Raw genomic sequence first — 23,967 nt, forward strand, 5'->3', positions numbered from 1 at the left:
GGTAGCTTCTTGGAAAGTTCATAGGGCAGGGATTCAATTATCCAATCAAAATAAGGGGGCAGGTGACAAGAAAGGCATAACAAGAATCAACAGCTGGAAGTTAAATGCAGAAAATTTGAACTTTGAAATAAGGCACACATTTACAACAATGATGGTAATGAACCACTGGAACAAACTACCAGTCTCCTGAAGTCTTCAGATCAAGACTGGATGCCTTTCTGGACAATATTCTTTAGTCAAACACAAGCTATTGGGCTCAACACAGAAATAACTGGGTGAAGTTATCTGGCCTGTATTATACAGTGGGTCAGACTTGATGATCTAATAGTCCGTTCTGGCCTTGAACTTTGAACCTATAACTTGAAACCACTTGGTTTACTGAGGTTTTTAGAAGGCTGAGAGAAAGATAATGCTCAACAGAAGTCATCTTCTAAACATCTCACCTAAATAGACACTAGACTCTGTGGCTCCTCTGGCAGCTTCCACAAGATCCTCTTCATCTTCTAGGACCTCACTGTTAGCGGTGTAACTTGTATCATCAAAAAGACTGATAGGAAAGACTTTCCCATCTCTAACCAGCCAAGCAGAAGCAATTGGAGTGCAAAACTGAAGAGTAAGGAAGGAAAGGGCAATTTAAAATAACTTCATAGATTTACCAGAGATTTGTTCTAAATAACTCTTTTGCTTGAAAATCCCTGGTTCAGTTCATAGCAGCTCAATAGCTCAAAATATAGAATTTCTATACAAAATACACAGGGAGATATACATTTTTTTCACCTCAGCAGATGTGCACTAAATCAAAATGCATGACATTCTCCTGTAATGCTGCAGAACTTCAGTTTCCATAACATTTAATACTTTCGCATTTCCAGTACCTGATATTCCCATTACCTGATATTCCCATTCCAGATGTCCTCCCTGCTTATTAAAAGCCATAACCTTCCAGTCAGCTACTGAGACCTTTATCACCATATCCTTCATCACAGCCTCCTGCTCCTCCACATCCGAAATGATTTTAGACTCTTCTTTGTTTATACTTGATTTAAAATTGCTCTCAATAAATCCCACACTAGTTTCGACGTCTGGGACATAGCGCAGTTCAAAGTGACCAACACTAAAATTCCACCTTGAAATTAAAAAGAAAAAAGGTTTCTAGAAAAGAGGTTTAAAAGAAAACCCCAGCCACCCATCTTAGAAATCTGTAAATTAAACTTGATATGACATTTCACTAGCATCTCTGCAGTAAATTCAGTAATCATCTAACTAGCTTAACTAAACTGCACCTCTAGAGGGAGTGTTAACACACTTAATTGTGCTATTTCCAGAATGCAAGACACAAAACAAGCGTACAGTTTTTTCAACCAAAGATGACTTATTATGAGTTGAGAAGTTGAAGTAATTAAAGAGACATCAAAGTCTGATGGGGGAGGGAGGAAGGGGAGGCAAGCATTAAGGACTATATCAGTCAGTTAAATAACAGTGTAGCTGTTTACCCAGGAAGACCTTAACAAATACATTAGAATTTAAGAAACGGTACTTTAAAATAAACTCTTTAAGCATATAGCAGCTTTTCTTAAATATTAAGCAATTTACAACTTGTGAAATTTTATGCTGGTTGTAGAGATGAAATTCTGGGGACAAAGAAAGCTACGACTGCAATTTATTGATAAGGACATCAGTATAACTAGAATTGCTCATCCCCTAATCTAACCTATCTAGAAATTAGGCTGATTTTTTTGTAGACAGACTATATCAGCAATGTGGATTGAAATAGTTCTGTATCCTGGATGCCAGAGATCCATTAGCTTTATGGTACATATAAACAAAAAGCAGAAATATTGAGAACTATTATCATGAACGGAAAGACTGTGCAGAACAATGCTAGAACTGTCAAGACACTCATAGTTTGGATAACAGTTCACATTGAACGACAAAGGGGCGAAATATTTATTCATAAGTAACAATTGGTTTGGGTGCCCAAAGATATATAGGACCATATTGTAAACTTACCAGGACCCACAGACTGCAAATTTAAAATGCATATATTTATCTATGAAATATGTTCAACTTTTATTTTTTTCTGCTGAAATTTATACAATAAAAGCTGCTATTCTGGGCCAAAATCAAAGCTACCATATAAAATGCTCCCTACAATGTTGCCAGGGAAAGAACTGCTTTTGATCCCTCACTTACACATAGAGGGACCTAGATGAATCAGATGTCACAATGACTCCGGGGAGCAATGAAAGAGAAAATGTGGCAGCTGCCTTACACTTTAGCACTATCCCTATTCTGGTCAATGCTAATCACAAAAAAGCCAGAAAATCCCGCTTCCAAATCAGAGTTATGGGGTTGCAAAACTGCTCAGATTCAGAATGGGGTCTCTATTGCCAGAGCCTAGAACTGCTAATTGTCTGAGCACGCTGCAAAGTCCATTCCCCACTTCAGGCTTTTGAGGTAGAGTTGGACTTTGGGCATAGAGGGGGTGTTATTATCCTCAAATTAGCTGGTGGATATTTACTGTCTCGACAGTATAAAGAACTGGTCATCTCCTATATTTTGTACTGTGTATTTTAACTGTATGGAATAGGTGACTATAGAAGTTTTTTTAAGTTTAAATATAGAAAGTGTAGGTGAGGAGGGTGGACAGCCATTTTTGACTTGATTCTGATCAACGGGGAGGAATTGGTAGAGAATCTGAAGGTGTAAGTGATCAAGAAGTGATGGATTTCATGATTCTAAGGAAAGGAAGGAGAGAAAGTACCAGAATAAGGACAATGGACTTCAAAGAAAGCAGTCCTGAACAAAGAGAACTGGTACATAAGGTCCGATGGGAAGGAAACCTAAGGGAAAGAGAGGTTTCAGAGTAGCAGCCATGTTAGTCTGTATTCGCAAAAAGAAAAGGAGTACTTGTGGCACCTTAGAGACTAACAAATTTATTAGAGCATAAGCTTTCGTGAGCTACAGCTCACTTCATCGGATGAAAGAGAGTTCATGAGAGCTCACAGTTTCTGAAAGCAACAGTATTAGAGGCACAACTACAAACTATACTGAAGTGAAGGAAAGATAGGAACAATATTAAGAGGCCAAGATGGCTCCATCAGGAACTCTTTAATGACCTGAAAAATCAAAGAATCCTATAAAATGTGAAAATATGGACAAATTGCTCAGAGGAGTACAAAAGAATAGCACAAGTAAGTAGGGACAAAATCAGAAAGGCTAAGGCATAAAATGAGTTACATCTAGCAAGGGACATAAAAGATAACAAGAGGGTCAATAAATATATTAGGAGCAAGAGAAAGATGAAGGAAAGTGTAGGTTCTCTACTTAATGAGGAAGAAAAACTAATGAATGATGACATCAAGAAAGCTAAGGTGTTTAATGCCTGTTGGCTTCATTCTTCACTAAAAATGTTAATTGTGACCAGATGCTTAATGCAATATTAACAAAAAGGGAGAAGGAACACAAGCCAAAATAGGGAAAGAACAGGTTAAAAAATATTTAGATAATTTAGATGTACTCAAGAAGGTGGGACCTGATGAAAGTCATTCTAGGGCAGTGGTTTTCAAACTGTGGGTCGCGACGCAGTAATGTAAGCACTAAGTCGTGGAAGCTCCGGTCAGCACCACCAACCGGGCCATTAAAAGTCCGTTGGTGGTGCTGCCCGGTTACAGCAGGCTAGTCCCTACCTGTTCTGACATGTGCTGCACCCTGGAAGCGGCCAGCAGCAGGTCCGGCTCCTAGGTGTGGGGACGGGGCAGGGCTCTGTGCACTGCCCCCACCTCAAGTACCAACTCCGCATTCCCATTGGCCGGGAAGGGTTCCTGCGGGCGAGAGCCGTGCTGAGCCACTTGCACACCTCCACCTAGGAGCCAGACCTGCTGCTGGCCGCTTCAGTGGAGCAGCGCAGTCTGCAGTGCCAGTACAGGCAGGAAGCCTGCCTTAGCACTCCTGCCGCACCGCTGCCCCATTCACTGCCCCAGCCCTGAGCACCCCCAAAACCCGGAGCCCCCTCCTGCACCCCAAACCCCTCATCCCCAGAGCCTGCACCCCCAGACCGGAGCCCTGACCTGCTCCTGCACCACAAGCTCCTGCCCCAGACCTGAGCCCCCCGCAACCCAGAGCCCACTCCTGTACCCCAAACCCTTCACCACCAGCCCTACCTCAGAGCCTGCACCCTCAGCCCAGAGCCCTGACTCCCTCCTGCATCCCAAGCCCCTGCCTCAGCCCTGAGTCCCTCCAAATCCAGAGCCCCCTCCCACACCCCAAACCCCTCATCCCCAGCTCCGTCGGGTGCACAACTAGTTGAAATATCATTCTCAAAAAGTTATTGATGGTTTGCTTTCCAACTGGGAGGGCATATCAAGTGGGGTGCTGCACTATTCAGTTTTTCATTATTAACGTGGATAATTGAGTAAAGAGTAAGCTTATAAAATCTGTAGATAACACCAAACTAGGAGGGGTTGCAAGCACTTTGGAGGACAAGATCAGAATTCAGTGTGATCTCGACAAATTGGTGAACTGATCTGAATTCAACAAGATGATATTCAATGAAGCAACATGCAAAGTACTTCACTTACGAAGTTAAAAATCTACGCGTCTATGACACATGATTCCATATAAAATAATTTTATGATCCCATATAAAATAAGTGTATTGGCATGGCTGCATTAACAATTATTGTGCACTATTCTGGTCTCCATGGCTTTGTAAGAAGTACAGAGAAGCTGTAATAGGCTGTAAGTGATCAGCCAAAATAAAGGGATTTAAGAACAGGGTTTAAAGGACTAAAGGAATAACTGTTATTTTAAAAAGAGTTACATTGAAAATGACAAATGTAAACATTGAGTATAAAAATATACAAAAGGTTATTAAGATAAAGAGTTGGGTAAAAGAACACTGAAAAATAGCAATAAAACAAGAAGCGACTTGCTTACGTTGGAAAAGGACACATTTCAATACGTATACTCAGAAATACTTGTAATAGTTAGGATGAGCAGAGTGGCAATGTTTCCATAGTGTGGCATCTTTCGCAAACTCATTAGATGTATTCAAGTCCAAGGCAAAGTCATTCCCATTTGATATAGGAAGAGTAGACTAAATGTCCAGCTCCTTTCTTACTTCATCATCTATGACACAACTGGAGACTAAGGTTAGAGAAACGAGTACTTGTGGCACCTTAGAGACTAACAAATTTATTAGAGCATAAGCTTTCGTGAGTAATCTAGCTAGAAATGCGTTAGATTTCCTTTTGCTTAATGGCTGGTAAAATAAGCTGTGCTGAATGGAATGTATATTCCTGTTTTTGTGTCTTTTGTAACTTAAGATTTTGCCTAGAGGGATTCTCTATGTTTTGAATCTGGATTACCCAGTAAGGTATTTACCATCCTGATTTTACAGAGGTGATTCTTTTACCTTTTCTTTAATTAAAATTCTTCTTTTAAGAATCTGATTGCTTTTTCATTGTTCTTAAGATCCAAGCGTTTGGGTCTGTGGTCACCTGTACAAATTGTTGAGGATTTTTATCAAGCCTTCCCCAGGAAAGGGGGTGTAGGGCTGGGGGGATATTTTGGGGGAAGATGTCTCCAAGTGGGCTCTCCCCCTGTTCTTTGTTTAACATGCTTGGTGGTGGCAGCATACGGTTCAAAGACAAGGCAAAGTTTGTACCTTGGGGAAGTTTTTAACCTAAGCTGGTAAAAATAAGTTTAGGGGGTCTTTCATGCAGGTCCCCATATCTGTACCCTAGAGTTCAGAGTGGAGAAGGAACCTTGATACCCATAAATTCCCAATTCAATAGGGGTAAAAGCATGTCAAATCCTGAAGCAGTAAGAATTAAAAGATGCATGTTTGTTCCCACTAACTACTGTCACACTGTCTTAAGAATAGCTCTAAGACTACAAACTGTACTCATACATACTTCTCATTACCGCTACGTGGCCCAACAGCACGGACTGTTTTCTGGGTTCGATGCAGGAGAAGAATATCTTCTTGTTCTGTTTCATCATCATCCCAGCGGCGACAGCCTATAGCTGAACATATGTACTTCACCTAAGGGAGAAGAAAAGAAATTCACGTAAGCTTGGAACATGTAACACTAATTCAAACTAGGTAGCTCAATGACGACATTCAAGTCAACAAATCTTTGGAGAATTTTTCAGCTCCTTACGAGCAAAATGATTTAGAGACATAGGCCAACATTTAAAAAAAGTACTAGTCATTTTGGGATTCTTAGTTTTTGGGTGGCCAATCTGATTCAGCCTGAGACACCTTAAAAAGGCCTTGTTTTTAGATGATGGGTACTCAGAGAGCTGCGATTTTCAGAAAGTGCTAATAAGTCTCTGACTGGGGACCTAAGAATCACTAGTTGCTTTTGGAAGTCTTGGTCTTAAATTCTTAGCAAATTCTTATGTAACTTATACAGAAGTCACAACTCCACCATGATCAATACTTCTCCATTTCTCCCATCATACCATGACATAAATAGAAAGATTCAGAAAACCCCTTCCATAAGACTCCAGAGCCCAATTCTGATGTCACACCACTTTCACATTAAATGTAGCTCCAATGACTTCAAACCAGCTACTCCTGATTTATACCAGTGTAACGGATCAAGTGTTGAGACAACAATTTTCTGTCTACAGAATAGGTAACACTCCTTCAGTACCGCCTAGTCAGCCTGGAGAGTGATTAAGAGTATCACAATCTACCTGCTGCAGTAGTGCACTGACTTCAGCATTCCTAATCCTAGGGGAGCTAGACTGGAATTATTTTCCTAATTCAGATCTTCCAAGTGGGCAATTTTATTTAGGACAGTGGGTGGAAATCTCCCCTCTAGGAAACCTTAATCCCTTCTTCAGTACCATCCTGCAAAATGCTATAAGTCACTCTAACTCTGTGGCCAAGGAAGGCTGGGCACTGTTTCCTGTTCAGAGCAACTCCGCTGCTCTGAATTCTAGCTAGAAGTCAAAGTAGAACCCGAAAAGCTCCTTCCTCTCCGAGGAGGCGGCAAACATCATCTTCAGCATATACAGTCTAACTGTCAACCAGAAATTCAAAGAGAACCCATGCACTCCTCTATTGCTGCAGTCCCGGGTCTTCAATATCACTATCTTTAGCGACTGCTGTATACCATTCTCCGAAGGTGAACTACATTCAGCCTGCTGCACTAAAGCACCTGGTGGATTCAAAGAGAGCTGGCCAAAAAAGGGGAAAAAAAACAAAACCTAGTTTATTGAAAACTTTTCACAAAATGTAGAAGGTTCAGTTCAAAATAGAACCACTATTTTTTTCAATTCTCCATCCAGCTTTTTCACCTCACAAGAAGACACTCTCAAGATTGCTTTTAGCTAAAATTTGGTTTTTGCTAAGCAAACTTTAGGTAATCATTTGACCAATATTTAATCAAAATTCTGAAGACATAGAAAGGCACACCTTTTTTCCATAAAAAAATATTTCAACAATGCGGACAATTTTCTGTGCATTTTTTTAAAAAGTTGCTTTTTGATAAATAAAATAAAATATCTTCTGTAGCAGCCAGTGGGTAGTTCTACTAGTTATCTTATATGACTTTAGAAAATGTAAATAATAGTTCTTACAACAAGTACTAAAATAAACTTGCCAGAAATAAGCACATCTGGCCAGATATTGACGTGTCTCTCTCTCTCACACCCCACTACACCCCCACACACCCTTGTTTTTCAGCTTGCTCTAAATTGTTTAGATTTTCTATTCGGTAATCGAAAAAAACAGACTAAAATTCATGTACCATCTAATTCTTTCTTGAAAATTTGGGAGGCTGAATGACAGAGTATCCATCAAGGATAAGTTTATTCCAAACCCAGCCACCAGCTGGACTTGTTGACCAAAGAAGTTGCAAAGCTAATCAAATCTTGTGTGTGCCACGCAGTTTTACACTAGAATTAGATCTCAAATTCTAAACCCTCTTGTCCCCGCACCTCCAATTCCATTTTTAGAAACAGTTCTCAAAAATACATACACAAACACACCAACTTTCCCACTGTCAAATGTTTACCTTCCCCGAGTGTGAGCTCAGCCCATATGTGGTCAGGGACTTTCCCCCAACCAAAACCACGTCATCTCCAAATTTGTAGGACGACTCTAGCAGCGATTCAACTGTGAAAGGAACAGCTTCCATGCTCTCTCGATCACGATCCCACTGGAAAAGATCTCCATCCAAGGAAGGAATGATCATCTTATTCCCAAATACCTAAAAGCAATAAATAAAATTGAGTACAGAACACACACACATACACACACACACACCCACACACGCAATGCCAGAGAGCCAGAAATATTTTTTGGAGAGTCAAGTATGGTGTTAGATGATAGCATACCTTAAATTTTTTTCAAACTATCAAAAAGGCAATCAAGCAGTCAGAAATAAATTTAACTGAGCGTTTGCTTGTACATTTAGACCAAAACCAAAAACTGTTAAACTTGCCCTGTTCAGTTTCTAACAGGAAAAAAAAATGGTTAGTGCTTTGTGCCAGGTTTTAAGTGATTGCTAAATGTATAATAATAAAGTTCAGTTAGTTGATGGGATAGCGTTCATCTAGTTTGTGTAATATATGATGCTAAGGGAAAGCAATGATGATATTTCTATCAGAGGGTGAACAGCCATTACTACATGCATTTTGTGATGCTTTCAAAACAGAGTGATGTTATATTATAGGTTTCAGAGTAGAAACCGTATTAGTCTGTATTCGCAAAAAAGAAAAGGAGTACCTTAGAGACTAACAAATTTATTTGAGCGTAAGCTTTCATGAGCTACAGCTCACTTCATTGGATGCATTTGGTGGAAAAAACAGAGGAGAGATTTATATACACACACAGAGAGAACATGAAACAATGGGTTTATCATACACACTGTAAGGAGAGTGATCACTTAAGATGAGCTATTACCAGCAGGAAGGGGGGGGGAGGAGGAGGAAAACCTTTTGTGGTGATAATCAAGGTGGGCCATTTCCAGCAGTTAACAAGAACGTCTGAGGAACAGTGGGGGGTGGGGTGGGGGGAGAAATAACATGGGGAAATAGTTTTACTTTATGTAATGACTCATCCACTCCCACTCTATTCAAGCCTAAGTTAATTGTATCCAGTTTGCAAATTAATTCCAATTCAGCAGTCTCTCGTTGGAGTCTGTTTTTGAAGCTTTTTTGTTGAAGTATAGCCACTCTTAGGTCTGTGATCGAGTGACCAGAGAGATTGAAGTGTTCTCCAACTGGTTTTTGAATGTTATAATTCTTGACGTCTGATTTGTGTCCATTCATTCTTTTACGTAGAGACTGTCCAGTTTGGCCAATGTACATGGCAGAGGGGCATTGCTGGCACATGATGGCATATATCACATTGGTAGATGCGCAGGTGAACGAGCCTCTGATAGTGTGGCTGATGTGATTAGGCCCTATGATGGTATCCCCTGAATAGATATGTGGACAGAGTTGGCAACGGGCTTTGTTGCAAGGATAGGTTCCTGGGTTAGTGGTTCTGTTGTGTGGTGTGTGGTTGCTGGTGAGTATTTGCTTCAGGTTGGGGGGCTGTCTGTAAGCAAGACCTCCCTCCTGTAAGCCTTTCTCCCAAGGTCTGTGAGACTGATGGGTCGTCCTTCAGGAGAGGTTGTAGATCCTTGATGATGCATTGGAGAGGTTTTAGATGGGGGCTGAAGGTGATGGCTAGTGGCGTTCTGTTATTTTCTTTGTTGGACCTGTCTTGTAGTAGGTGACTTTTGGGTACTCTTCTGGCTCTGTCAATCTGTTTCTTCACTTCAGCAGGTGGGTATTGTAGTTGTAGTAATGCGTGATAGAGATCTTGTAGGTGTTTGTCTCTGTCTGAGGGGTTGGAGCAAATGTGGTTATATTGTAGAGCTTGGCTGTAGACAATGGATCATGTGGTGTGATCTGGATGAAAGCTAGAGGCATGTAGGTAGGAATAGCGGTCAGTAGGTTTCCGATATAGGGTGGTGTTTATGTGTCCATCGCTTATTAGCACTGTAGTGTACAGGAAGTGGATCTCTTGTGTGGACTGGTCCAGGCTGAGATTGATGGTGGGATGGAAATTGTTGAAATCATGGTGGAATTCCTCAAGGGCTTCTTTTCCATGGGTCCAGATGATGAAGATGTCATCAATGTAGTGCAAGTAGAGTAGGGGCATTAGAGGACGAGAGCTGAGGAAGCGTTGTTCTAAGGCAGCCATAAAAATGTTGGCATACTGTGGGGTCATGTGGGTACCCATCGCAGTGCCGCTGATTTGAAGGTATACATTGTCCCCAGATGTGAAATAGTTATGGGTAAGGACAAAGCCACAAAGTTCAGCCACCAGGTTAGCTGTGACATTATTGGGGATACTGTTCCTGATGGCTTGCAGTCCATCTTTGTGTGGAATGTTGGTATAGAGGGCTTCTACATCCATAGTGGCCAGGATGGTGTTTTTAGTAAGATCACCGATGGACTGTAGTTTCCTCAGGAAGTCAGTGGTGTCTCGAAGATAGCTGGGAGTGCTGGTAACACAGGGCCTGAGGAGGGAGTCTACATAGCTTACAGTGTCCTTACAGAGACCTTACAGTGTGTATGATAAAACCCATTGTTTCATGTTCTCTCTGTGTGTATATAAATCTCCCGAATGCAACCGATGAAGTGAGCTGTAGCTCACGAAAGCTTATGCTCAAATAAATTTGTTAGTCTCTAAGGTGCCACAAGTACTCCTTTTCTTTTTTGTTATATTATAGATATCACATTGCCTTTGCCCTCTGGTCTTTTAAGAGCCAATTGGCAGATACCTATGAACCCCACCTTTCCTTGCAGTATGGTTAGGAGACTGAATCCCATGAAAGGGAAAATTGTGAAGTAATATGGGAACCCTCTCTAATTTACACCATTGTGCCTTCATATTTATTGAGCTCCAGAAAGTACATTATCCTATACACCAGTCACAGCAATGTTTAGGCTCAGCAGGGTTAAATTCAGAGTTTGGGGTTTATTTCTGAATTTCTTGCTTCCTACACCTGTAGGTCTAACCCCTCCCCCTGGAAACACACCACCATCACACACAATACATACTTTTACAAATATTGAACATTGTTCAACTAAATTTAAAGTATTTCATTTTCAGCATACAGCAGATCAAATAATCCTCAAAGGAGTAGAGAATTCAGTTTCCAGTACATTTAGATTTTCATGGAGATCATAGGTCAGAAGTATGAGTCATTATCAATGAGTACTTGGGGACTTATTAACAATCTTAACATCCTAATAGATCTCAACTAATTCTATGGAGCCGCAATGGCTCTGCTGTGCCAAGAATAGCTGGAAACTAATCTGCAAATTTTAACTCTTCAGTATGTGGATTAACGTGACAAACCTTAATGCTATTTCAGAATCAATGTCTCTTTTGTCAATGCCCAACAACATAATCTCATTGAATTCACATACTATGAAGTGCAAGTGCAAGGAAAACATCTGGCATACTAGATTAGTGATCTTCCAACAGAGCCAAGGAAGACCATACTTTACATTCCATATTTCCAAGCAGATAAAACATTTTACAGAATAAATCTAACAAACCCAGCATTTTCTATAGTCTCACTGTGCTTTAATTATTTTTCTTCATTTATATCTGGGTCCACAGTTAAAATTCTAGCATGACCAGAACTTACGAAATTTAACCAAAGTGAAATTCACAGTAGGTTTTCCCGTTCATGAGCAGCACAGCAATTAAGTGATCACACTGATAAAGCAAGTCCTAAACAAAAAACACCTCATTTGAGAGTTTAGGTCTTTAGAACTGAGCAAACCAGCGAAGCTTTACTTTGTGTCTCAACCCCCATGCATCTAGAGACCCTCCAGTTAGGAAAACAATATTTAAAAAAAAAAAAAAAAAAAAAAAAGCAGAACTTTGCCCAAACCTAGACGCTGTAGTTCATGAGATCTTTCCTGGGCATAGTTATTTACTAAAAACATTTAATTAGCAGAGGTAATTAAAATAAAGTCCTGCTACTATACGAGATACACTACAAAGCAGAGTAAGACATGTTCCCAAATTCAAGAGTTTATAATATAAAACAGAAAAGACAAACATGGGATATCCAGTCAAGTATGGAGGAGCGAGATGCATGAAAAATATTGCATTTTGATTTGCTGCTGGTAAATAATTAAAAAACCCAATATGGTAACTAAAGCAAGAAAACAAGTACTTATACAATATAAATCTATAGCAACATGTGGTTAAGTAAAGTAATCAGAGAATTCACAGTTGAAAGTTGCTATTTAAAATCATTAAAGAAGATTGCTCTCATGAAATACAGACAAAGATTTTGCAAGGTATCTTTCTCAAAATAAGACTAACAGAAGATCACATGCTTTCAGGAATCAAAGTTGTATCTTGAACAAAATTTGAGCAAATTTTAAAAGTTAGATTTTTGCGTAGTATTGAAGAGTAGTAGTATTGAAGAGTTAAGAATTACATACAACATCTGCAGATAGCTGCAGCGGCACAGGAGCTAGCAAACAGAGCTGTAAACAGGGGAGTTGAGTGGGAGTTCTGTTGGAGGAGAAGGTATTTGTACTTGGTTTTGTATTTTTAGTATGTGTGTGTAGAGGCTTGTAGGGGCTTTGTGCTGGGAGAGAAGCTGAGCCCTGACTAGGGGGTGGGGCTTCTGACTAGAGGTCCTATAAAGGTAGCCAGCCAGTCAGACAGTGGCACAGGAGCTAGCAAACAGAGCTGTAAACAGGGGAGTTTGAGTGGGAGTTTCTATTGTAGTGCTTGTTTGGGGTTTGCTTTTGCTGGGGGGGGGGTCTTTTTGGTGTGACTTGTGTTTCCCAGATTAACAGGATGTAGGTGGGAAGGCGATGACAGATATGGAGGCAGCTGTGGGAGTGACTCCTGTAGTGGAAGACACATTGAGGATGACTGGATGTGGAAGCTGCGGTATGTACATGATCCTGGAGGGGGGACCCGGTAAGAGTTTTTTCTGCATGAAATGCCGTCTGAAAGAGCTGATGGAGGAAAAGATCTGAGGTTTGGAGATGCAGGTGGAAAGTCTGGTTGAGTTTAGGAAGGGGTTTGAGCAGATGATGGAGCAAAGACATGAGGTATCTGACGGGAAAAGCTCAGACTCACAGATGGAAGCAGGGCTAGGGAATTTTGACGGGAGACTGGGTGAGGAAAGTGGTCAGTGGAAGCATGTGACTAAAAGGACCAGGCAGAGGAAAAGACAGGCTAGTGAAGGAGAAATAGAGCTTAGGAACAGGTTTGCAGAGTTGGAAAATGAAGAAGGGGCTCAGCAGGTACTTGTTGAAGGTGGAAGGGTAAAGGAAGAAGAGAAGAGAGGCTAGTCCTATAGGAAAAGTGGAAGAGTCAAGGGAGACTACACCAAATATGAGCCCCAGGAGGATACAGGATGGGTTGAAGAGGATTATAAGGGAAAATAGGAATGGAAAGAACTTGCAGTCAGAGAGAACAGGGGAGAGACTGGAGAATAGCACCGTCACCAGGAAAAGGCAGGTCTATGTGATAGGGGACTCTTTATTGAGAAGAATAGACAGGCCTGTAACTAGAGCTGATCCAGAGAATAGAAGGGTGTGCTGTCTTCCGGGTGATAAGATACGGGATGTCGACCTGAGGTTGAAAAGGATCCTAAAGGGAGCGGGAAAGAATCCCCTAATTATCCTTCATGTTGGGACAAATGATACGGCTAGATTCTTGCTGGAAAGTATTAAGGGAGACTATGCTAGGCTGGGGAAGACGCTTAAGGAAATTGAGGCTCAGGTGATCTTTAGTGGGATCCTTCCTGTTCCTAGAGAAGGGCAACAAAGGTGTGACAAGATTATGACTGTCAACAGATGGCTTAGGCAGTGGTGCTATAAGGAGGGCTTTGGGATGTATGGCAACTGGGAGGCATTCACAGACAGAGGACAGTTCTCTCGGGATGGACTTCATCTGAGTAGGGAAGGAAATAGACTTCTAGGATCAAGGCTGGCACAACTGATAAAGAGAGCTTTAAACTAGGAATTAGGAGGAGATGGTTGGGAGATGTCCAGGTAATCTCCACGCCAGATTTTAGCATTGAGACGGAAGAAGACGAAGTAAGAAAGGATACAGCCGTGGGTAGGAGAATGTATATAAGGAGTGAGGGCGGTGTGGATACTAGTCTAATAGGTTATACTGGCTGTAGAATGACTGTGCCTAATAGGGTACAAAATGTGAGCGAGGCCAAACAGCAAAAATTAAGATGTTTGTTCACCAATGTGAGGAGCCTAGGTAACAAAATGGAGGAACTAGAGCTACTGGTGCAGGAAGTGAAACCAGATATTATAAGGATAACAGAAACATGGTGGAATAGTAGTCATGACTGGACTACAGGTATTGAAGGGTATGTGCTGTTTAGGAAAGACAGAAACAAAGGTAAAGGTGGTGGAGTAGCATTGTATATCAATGATGAGATAGAATGTAAAGAAATAAGAAGAGATGCAATGGATAAGACAGAGTCCATCTGGGCAAAAATTACACTGGGGAAGATAACTAGTAAAGCCTCTCCTACAATAGTGCTTGGGGTGTGCTATAGACCTCCGGGATCTAATTTGGATATGGATAGAGCCCTTTTTAATGTTTTTAATAAAGTAAATACTAATGGAAACTGCGTGTTCATGGGAGACTTTAACTTCCCAGATATAGACTGGAGGACTAGTGCTAGTAATAATAATAGCGCTCAGATTTTCCTAGATGCGATAGCTGATGGATTCCTTCATCAAGTAGTTGCTGAACCGACTAGAGGGGATGCCATTTTAGATTTAATATTGGTGAGTAGTGAGGACCTCAGAAGAAATGGTTGTAGGGAACAATCTTGGCTCAAGTGATCATGAGCTAATTCAGTTCAAACTGAACGGAAGGATTAACAAAAATCTGCTACTAGAGTTTTTGATTTCAAAAGGGCTGATTTTCAAAAAATTAAGGAAATTAGTTAGGGAAGTGCATTGGACTGAAGAACTTATGGATCTAAAGGTAGAGGAGGCCTGGAATTACTTTAAATCAAATCCGCAGAAGCTATCGGAAGCCTGTATCCCAAGAAAGGGGAAAAAATTCATAGGACGGAGTTGTAGACCAAGCTGGATGAGCAAGCATCTTAGAGAGGTGATTAAGAAGAAGCAGAAAGCATACAGGGAGTGGAAGATGGGAGGGATCAGCAAGGAAAGCTATCTAATTGAGGTCAGAATATGTAGAGATAAAGTGAGACAGGCTAAAAGTCGAGTAGAGTTGGACCTTGCAAAGGGAATTAAAACCAATAGTAAAAGGTTCGATAGCCATATAAATAAGAAGAAAACTAAGAAAAAAGAAGTGGGGCCGCTAAACACTGAGGATGGAGTGGAGGTTAAAGATAATCTAGGCATGGCCCAATATCTAAACAAAAACTTTGCCTCAGTCTTTAATAAGGCTAAAGAGGATCTTAGGGATAATGGTAGCATGACAAATGGGAATGAGGATATGGAGGTAGATATTACTATATCTGAGGTAGAAGCAAAACTGAAACAGCTTAATGGGACTAAATCGGGGGGCCCAGATAATCTTCATCCAAGAATATTAAAGGAATTGGCACCTGAAATTGCAAGCCCATTAGCAAGAATTTTTAATGAATCTGTAAACTCAGGAGTAGTACCGAATGATTGGAGACTTGCTAATATAGTTCCTATTTTTAAGAAAGGAAAAAAAAGTGATCCAGGTAACTACAGGCCAGTTAGTTTGACATCTGTAGTATGCAAGGTCCTGGAAAAAATTTAAAAGGAGAAATTAGTTAAGGACATTGAAGTCAATGGTAAATGGGACAAAATACAACATGGTTTTACAAAAGGTAGATCGTGCCAAACCAACCTAATCTCCTTTTTTGAAAAAGTAACAGATTTTTTAGATAAAGGAAATGCAGTGGATCTAATTTACCTAGATTTCAGTAAGGCATTTGATACCGTGCCACATGGGGAATTATTAGTTAAATTGGAGAAGATGGGGATCAATATGAACATCAAAAGGTGGATAAGGAATTGGTTAAAGGGGAGACTGCAACGGGTCCTTCTGAAAGGCGAATTGTCAGGCTGGAGGGAGGTTACCAGTGGAGTTCCTCAGGGATCGGTTTTGGGACCAATCTTATTTAATCTTTTTATTACTGACCTTGGCACAAAAAGTGGGAGTGTGCTAATAAAGTTTGCAGATGATACAAAGCTGGGAGGTATTGCCAATTCGGAGAAGGATCGGGATATTATACAGGAAGATCTGGATTACCTTGTAAACTGGAGTAATAGCAATAGGATGAAATTTAATAGTGAGAAGTGTAAGGTTATGCATTTAGGGATTAATAACAAGAATTTTAGTTACAAGTTGGGGACGCATCAATTAGAAGTAACGGAAGAGGAGAAGGACCTTGGAGTATTGGTTGATCATAGGATGACTATGAGCTGCCAATGTGATATGGCTGTGAAAAAAGCTAATGCGGTTTTGGGATGCATCAGGAGAGGCATTTCCAGTAGGGATAAGGAGGTTTTAGTACCATTATACAAGGCACTGGTGAGACCTCACCGAGAATACTGTGTGCAGTTCTGGTCTCCCATGTTTAAAAAGGATGAATTCAGACTGGAGCTGGTACAGAGAAGGGCTACTAGGATGATCCGAGGAATGGAAAACTTGTCTTATGAAAGGAGACTTAACGAGCTTGGCTTGTTTAGCCTAACTAAAAGAAGGTTGAGGGGAGATATGATTGCTCTCTATAAATATATCAGAGGGATAAATACAGGAGAGGGAGAGGAATTATTTCAACTCAGCACCAATGTGGACACAAGAACAAATGGGTATAAACTGGCCACCAGGAAGTTTAGACTTGAAATTAGACGAAGGTTTCTAACCATTAGAGTGGTGAAGTTTTGGAATAGCCTTCCAAGGGAAGCAGTGGGGGCAAAAGATCTATCTGGTTTTAAGATTCTACTCGGTAAGTTTATGGAGGAGATGGTATGATGGGATAATGTGATTTTTGGTAAGTAATTGATCTTTAAATATTCAGGGTAAATTGGACTAATCCCCTGAGATGGGATATTAGATGGATGGGATCTGAGTTACCCAGGAAAGAATTTTCTGTAGTATCTGGCTGATGAATCTTGCCCATATGCTCAGGGTTTAGCTGATCGCCATATTTGGGGTCGGGAAGGAATTTTCCTCCAGGGCAGATTGGAGAGGCCCTGGAGGTTTTTCGCCTTCCACTGTAGTATGGGTGACTTGAGGGAGGCTTCTCTGCTCCTTGAAGTCTTTAAACCATGATTTGAGGACTTCAATAGCTCAGACATAGGTGAGGTTTTTCGTAGGAGAGGGTAGGTGAGATTCTGTGGCCTGCGCTGTGCAGGAGGTCTGACTAGATGATCAGAATGGTCCTTTCTGACCTTAGTATCTATGAATCTATCTGTTTCATAGCATAAGTTTGTTCATTGATATTTACAATGTGGTAATTTTTTGGTGAAGGAGTCTGAACTATTATTTGATGGCATAAAGCCTTCCAAATGTACAGTTTATAAGAATGGAGTAAATCACGTGGCCCATCACTACTTGAGAATTTATGACATTGTACTTTCATCCATCCAACTAATTACAGTACTGAAGAGTTCTCTTGGGTTGGTGTTACTCTCTCTTTTGCACATGTAGACTTGAATATTAAGGCATTTAAACCACTTTTTCCCAGAAAGTACAAGTCTCGGGACATTGATAAAGAGCAGGTGTGAGACTGTAAGGTCTGGTCAGCAGGTGCCTGAAAAAAAAAAAAAAATCAGTTGGCCAGACTGTGGAGCAATTATGCTGGTGAGATCTTACTCATGCACTTACAGTCAGTGGGACTGCTCATCTGAGTAAGTGCTCAACAGCACGTTTGTCCTTATGTATATTTACATCGGTATGAAATAGTTCATGATATAACAAATATGAAGACTGAATGACAGATACTATGTTATGTTGCAAGCTCTCCTTTTTAATCAGTTATTCAACAGAACTAATGCTGAAATAGCTTCTGTACTACCATTTCAACTAACCTGAGAGACCAAAACAGATTTACAGTACTACACCATCTGTTTAACAGAAGTAAATTGCAATATAGAAGGACACTTGTCTTGTTTGTTTTTTTCAGTGTATTTATACTCAGGAGTTCTGAACCAGGTTTGAAAGAAAGCTTTCAAATTTCTCTCAGTTTATAATACCTTCAGTTTAGTAAAATATACATATATGAGAGAGAGAAGAAAGAAAATTTAAGCCATTTTACTTGCAAGGTCTCTACAAAGACAAAGAATTAGTACCAGAACTCATAAGAGTTATCTGAATTGTTACCCAGTATAACTGAGGAAACAGAAAGGGACTATTCCTTGAGAGCAACAAAAATCAGCATCGGCATGCAACTCAGGTAAAGAAATGACATCACCCTCTATCTCAAAAGCATTACCTCACCTCCTAATCCAAGGAGTGAGTCACATAAGCAGTCAGCTGCAAATCTCTTGGCAAAGCAAATGTAGGTTACCATGATGCACTTACGCATTCCTCTGATCTGTCAATGTAAATAGCTATTTGTTCAGCTCCACTGGCCAGCAATATGGCACATAATTGTTAAGTGGCATGTCTTTCAGAAGTAACACTTTAAATACACACACTTCTGACTACAGAGTTCAAATGAGAGTTTTTAAGTTGAAATTCATACATTGGCTGGCAGTATCATACCAAGCAGCCAATTGGAATCAGACTCTGAACAATCACCAAGCAGGCTGGTGAGGTAATGCAATTTCTAAAAGCCTTAACAAAAGCAAAAAGGCGTAACAAGAAATGGCACATGCTACCACGGAATTCATTGTCTAGACTGTTGACTGGAAAGGAAGGCATCACATGTGAGATTCCAGTACAGGTTGGAACAGGAAAGGGGTAAAGCTACCATTTCATTTTAGAAAGGGGCTCAAATGAATAGACTTAAAAGGAATTTAAAGTGCTAAAGCTTCCATAAATTATTTAATAGAAAAAATAATGCTACATTTCATTCTATGACGAAAGTCCTGTTGTAGAAAGCAAGTATTAGGACATGTTCATGTGCAAACACTAGAGCTGTGTGAAATCTGGTGCCAGAAAAATGTCAAGTTTTCCTGTTTCAGAGTTGCTGAACTTCCATAGGATACCAAAAATATGGAAGACATTTAAAGTAAAATGTCTTAATTAGGGTAATTTTGACTATTGCACACCAATTTTTTTTAAATTTCAGCATACTTTGTTGTGATCAGTAACAACTCCTAGGAGTTCCAGCTCCTGATTGGCTGAGCTTAACCCCCTATGGTCAATAATGTTAAAAATGCTGTATGATTCTCTATGGTTGTTAGAGACAAGGTGGATGAGGTAATATCCTTCATTGGACCAACTTCTGCTAGTGAAAGAGACAAGGAACAGGTCTACACTACAGATTTATACTGGCATAACTACATCGCTCAGGGATGTGAAAAATCCACACCCTGATGTAGTTATACTGACCTAACCCCCAGAGTACACAGCGCTATGTCGGCAGGAGAGTTTACCTGTCAACATAGCTACTGCCTCTCACAGAGGTGGATGAACTACTCTCCTGTCAATGTAGGAGCATCTTCACTTAAGACAATGGTCCCCAAACTTCTCATGTCATTTACCTCTCTCTGCGCCCCACCCCTCCTGGAGCCGGGGCTACAAGCCAGGGGGTGGGGGTGTGGACAGAGGTCTAGGGGCCGAGGTTGGGGCCACAGCTGGGGGCAGATCTGGGGCTGGGAGAAGAGCTGCGGCCAGGGACTGAGGCTCGGAGCGGGGCCAGGAGTGGAGCTGCAGCTGGGGGCCGAGAATGGAGCTGTGGTTGGGAGCCAGGGCAGGGGGAAGCTTCGGCTGGGTGGCACTCCCTCCTCACCCCCCGCAGGGGCTGGCCTGGGCTCTGCCACACCCCCTGAATGTTCCTCCCTGCCCCCTAGTAGGGTGTGTCCCACAGTTTGGGGACCCCGACAAGTGCTGTGGCTGTGCTAATGCAGCATTTTAAGGGTAGATTTTGAGCTTACACAGAGCTCTTCTTCAGGTCTGGGAAAGGTAAAGCAGAGTGTCACAGCTATATACAAGATGGAACACAAGGAGTTAACACATGCTGTAAGAGACCATTCAAAGTGAAGTGGGCAAACACTTAGATTCATAGATACTAAGGTCAGAAGGGACCATTCTGATCATCTAGTCCGACCTCCTGCACAGCGCAGGCCACAGAATCTCACCCACCCACTCCTATGAAAAACCTCACCCATGTCTGAGCTATTGAAGTCCTTAAATCATGGTTCAAAGACTTCAAGGAGCAGAGAAGCCTCCCTCAAGTCAACCATGCCCCATGCTACAGAGGAAGGCGAAAAACCTCCAGAGCCTCTCCAATCTGCCCTGGAGGAAAATTCCTTCCCGACCCCAAATATGGCAATCAGCTAAACCCTGAGCATATGGGCAAGATTCACCAGCCAGATACCCAGGAAAGAATTTTCTATAGTAACTCAGATCCCATCCATCTAATATCCCATCTCAGGGGATGTGGCCTATTTACCCTGAATATTTAAAGATCAATTACTTACCAAAATCCCATTATCCCATCATACCATCTCCTCCATAAACTTATCGAGTAGAATCTTAAAATCAGATAGATCTTTTGCCCCCACTGCTTCCCTTGGAAGGCTATTCCAAAACTTCACTCCTCTGATGGTTAAAAACCTTCATCTGATTTCAAGTCTAAACTTCCTGGTGGCCAATTTATACCCATTTGTTCTTGTGTCCACATTGGTGCTGAGCTGAAATAATTCCTCTCCCTCTCCTGTATTTATCCCTCTGATATATTTATAGAGAGCAATCATATCTCCCCTCAACCTTCTTTTAGTTGGGCTAAACAAGCCAAGCTCCTTAAGTCTCCTTTCATAAGACAAGTTTTCCATTCCTCGGATCATCCTAGTAGCCCTTCTCTGTACCTGCTCCAGTTTGAATTCATCCTTTTTAAACATGGGAGACCAGAACTGCACACAGTATTCTAGGTGAGGTCTCACCAGTGCCTTGTATAACGGTACTAAAACCTCCTTATCCCTACTGGAAATGCCTCTCCTGATGCATCCCAAAACCGCATTAGCTTTTTTCACAGCCATATCACATTGGCAGCTCATAGTCATCCTATGATCAACCAATACTCCAAGGTCCTTCTCCTCTTCCGTTACTTCTAATTGATGCGTCCCCAACTTATAGCTAAAATTCTTGTTATTAATCCCTAAATGCATAACCTTACACTTCTCACTATTAAATTTCATCCTATTACTATTACTCCAGTTTACAAGGTCATCCAGATCCTCCTGTATAATATCCCGATCCTGCTCCGAATTGGCAATACCTCCCAGCTTTGTATCATCTGCAAACTTTATTAGCACACTCCCACTTTTTGTGCCAAGGTCAGTAATAAAAAGATTAAATAAGATTGGTCCCAAAACCGATCCCTGAGGAACTCCACTGGTAACCTCCCTCCAACCTGACAGTTCGCCTTTCAGTAGGACCCGTTGCAGTCTCCCCTTTAACCAATTCCTTATGCACCTTTTGATGTTCATATTGATCCCCATCTTCTCCAATTTAACTAATAATTCCCCATGTGGCACGGTATCAAATGCCTTACTGAAATCTAGGTAAATTAGATCCACTGCATTTCCTTTATCTAAAAAATCTGTTACTTTTTCAAAAAAGGAGATTAGGTTGGTTTGGCACGATCTACCTTTTGTAAAACCATGTTGTATTTTGTCCCATTTACCATTGACTTCAATGTCCTTAACTAATTTCTCCTTCAAAATTTTTTCCAGGACCTTGCATACTAAAGATGTCAAACTAACTGGCCTGTAGTTACCTGGATCACTTTTTTTTCCTTTCTTAAAAATAGGAACTATATTAGCAATTCTCCAATCATTCGGTACTATTCCTGAGTTTACAGATTCATTAAAAATTCTTGCTAATGGGCTTGCAATTTCAGGTGCCAATTCCTTTAATATTCTTGGATGAAGATTATCTGGGCCTCCGATTTAGTCCCATTAAGCTGTTTCAGTTTCGCTTCTACCTCTGATATGGTAATATCTACCTCTATATCCTCCTTCCCATTTGTCATGCTACCATTATCTCCAAGATCCTCTTTAGCCTTATTAAAGACTGAGGCAAAGTATTTGTTTAGATATTGGGCCATGCCTAGATTATCTTTAACCTCCACTCCATCCTCAGTGTTAAGCGGCCCCACTTCTTCTTTCTTAGTTTTTTAGTTTTCTAGGAAAATCTGAGCCCTATTATTATCACTAGCACTGGTCCTCCAGTCTATATCTGGGAAGTTAAAGTCTCCCATGATCATGCAGTTTCCATTAGTATTTACTTTATTAAAAACATTAAAAAGGGCTTTATCCATATCCAAATTAGATCCCGGAGGTCTATAGCATACCCCAAGCACTATCATAGGAGAGGCTTTACTAGTTTTCTTCCCCAATGTAATTTTTGCCCAGACAGACTCTCTTATCCATTGCATCGCTTCTTATTTCTTTACATTCTACCTCATCATTGATATACAATGCTACTCCACCCCCTTTACCTTTGTTTCTGTCTTTCCTAAAGAGCACATACCCTTCAATACCTGTAGTCCAGTCATGACTACTATTCCACCATGTTTTTGTTATCCCTATAATATCTGGTTTCACTTCCTGCACCAGTAGCTCTAGTTCCTCCATTTTGTTACCTAGACTCCTCGCATTGGTGTATAAACATCTTAATTTTTGCTGTTTGGCCTCGCTCACATTTTGTACCCTATTAGGCACAGTCATTCTACATCCAGTATAACCTATTAGACTAGTATCCACACCGCCCTCACTCCTTATATACATTCTCCTACCCACGGCTGTATCCATTCTTACTTCATCTTCTTCCCTCTCAATGCTAAAATCTGGCGTGGAGATTTTCTGGACATCTCCCATCCATCTCCCCCCAATTCCTAGTTTAAAGCTCTCTTTATCAGTTGTGCCAGCCTCGATCCTAGAAGTCTATTTCCTTCCCTACTCAGATGAAGTCCATCCCGAGAGAATTATACTTCTGCACTCACTTCTGCAGTCATAGGAAAAAGGAGGGTTAGTGGGTTATCACTTTCCTTACAGTGTGTATGATAACACCCACTGTTTCACGTTCTCTATGTATATAAATCTCCCCACTGTATTTCTCACTGAATGCATCCGATGAAGTGAGCTGTAGCTCACGAAAGCTTATGCTCAAATAAATTTGTTAGTCTCTAAGATGCCACAAGTCCTCCTTTTCTTTTTGCGAATACAGACTAAGAGAGCTGCTACTCTGAAACCAGATTGTTATAATGAGCCATATATTCAGCATCTTTATTCAATCCATGATTTTTAGTGCCAAGCAAAGCTATGAATTTAAGATCCCAGGCTCATGTTGTGCAGGTTTCTTTTGAAATCAAGGACTGAGAGGTCAGATATGGAGTGACTGCTTTGTGAAAAATATTCACCCATAGGTGACAGGACGTTTTTGGCTTATCATTTCTCAGAGATTTCATTCAGGCACAAACAATGGAAGATATCAAATTTTCTCTATGGCTGAGTCTACAGTAGGGTTTTCTAGCAAAAAGTTTCCCACATTTACTAACAATGGATCAGTTTCACTAGTGACAGAACTAGCATCGATAAAAACTCCATTGGCTACAGAAGCCTTATTACCATGTCTCAACTAGTTCAGAACAGTTCCAAATATCATTTGAGCCATGAACAGTAGCCACCATTTTCTACATTAGCATTAACCCTGCTGTCTACATGGGACTTTTGTTGAAAAAAGCCCATAAGGAAGGTAGTGTAGCTACACCTTCCACAGAATTATCATCATCAGAACACTCATTCTAAGTGGTCTGCC

At 40.9% G+C, this 23,967-nt stretch overlaps 1 protein-coding gene across 3 annotated transcripts in view; it reads right to left on the reverse strand.

Moving 5' to 3' along the window:
• Positions 1 to 23,967, reverse strand: part of EIF2AK3 (eukaryotic translation initiation factor 2 alpha kinase 3) — a 76,962-nt gene that overhangs the window by 27,677 nt on the left and 25,318 nt on the right. For all 3 annotated transcript variants that reach the window (XM_038400118.2, XM_043512725.1, XM_043512726.1), the window contains exons 3-6: positions 8,033 to 8,227; positions 5,918 to 6,048; positions 892 to 1,126; positions 444 to 606 (exon numbers count right to left, since the gene is read on the reverse strand). In XM_038400118.2, coding sequence (XP_038256046.1) covers positions 444 to 606; positions 892 to 1,126; positions 5,918 to 6,048; positions 8,033 to 8,227 — 724 coding nt within the window. The remainder of the gene's footprint in view (positions 1 to 443; positions 607 to 891; positions 1,127 to 5,917; positions 6,049 to 8,032; positions 8,228 to 23,967) is intronic.

The sequence above is a fragment of the Dermochelys coriacea genome, chromosome 4 (genome assembly GCF_009764565.3).
Source record: "Dermochelys coriacea isolate rDerCor1 chromosome 4, rDerCor1.pri.v4, whole genome shotgun sequence".
NCBI classification, from domain to species: domain Eukaryota; kingdom Metazoa; phylum Chordata; order Testudines; family Dermochelyidae; genus Dermochelys; species Dermochelys coriacea.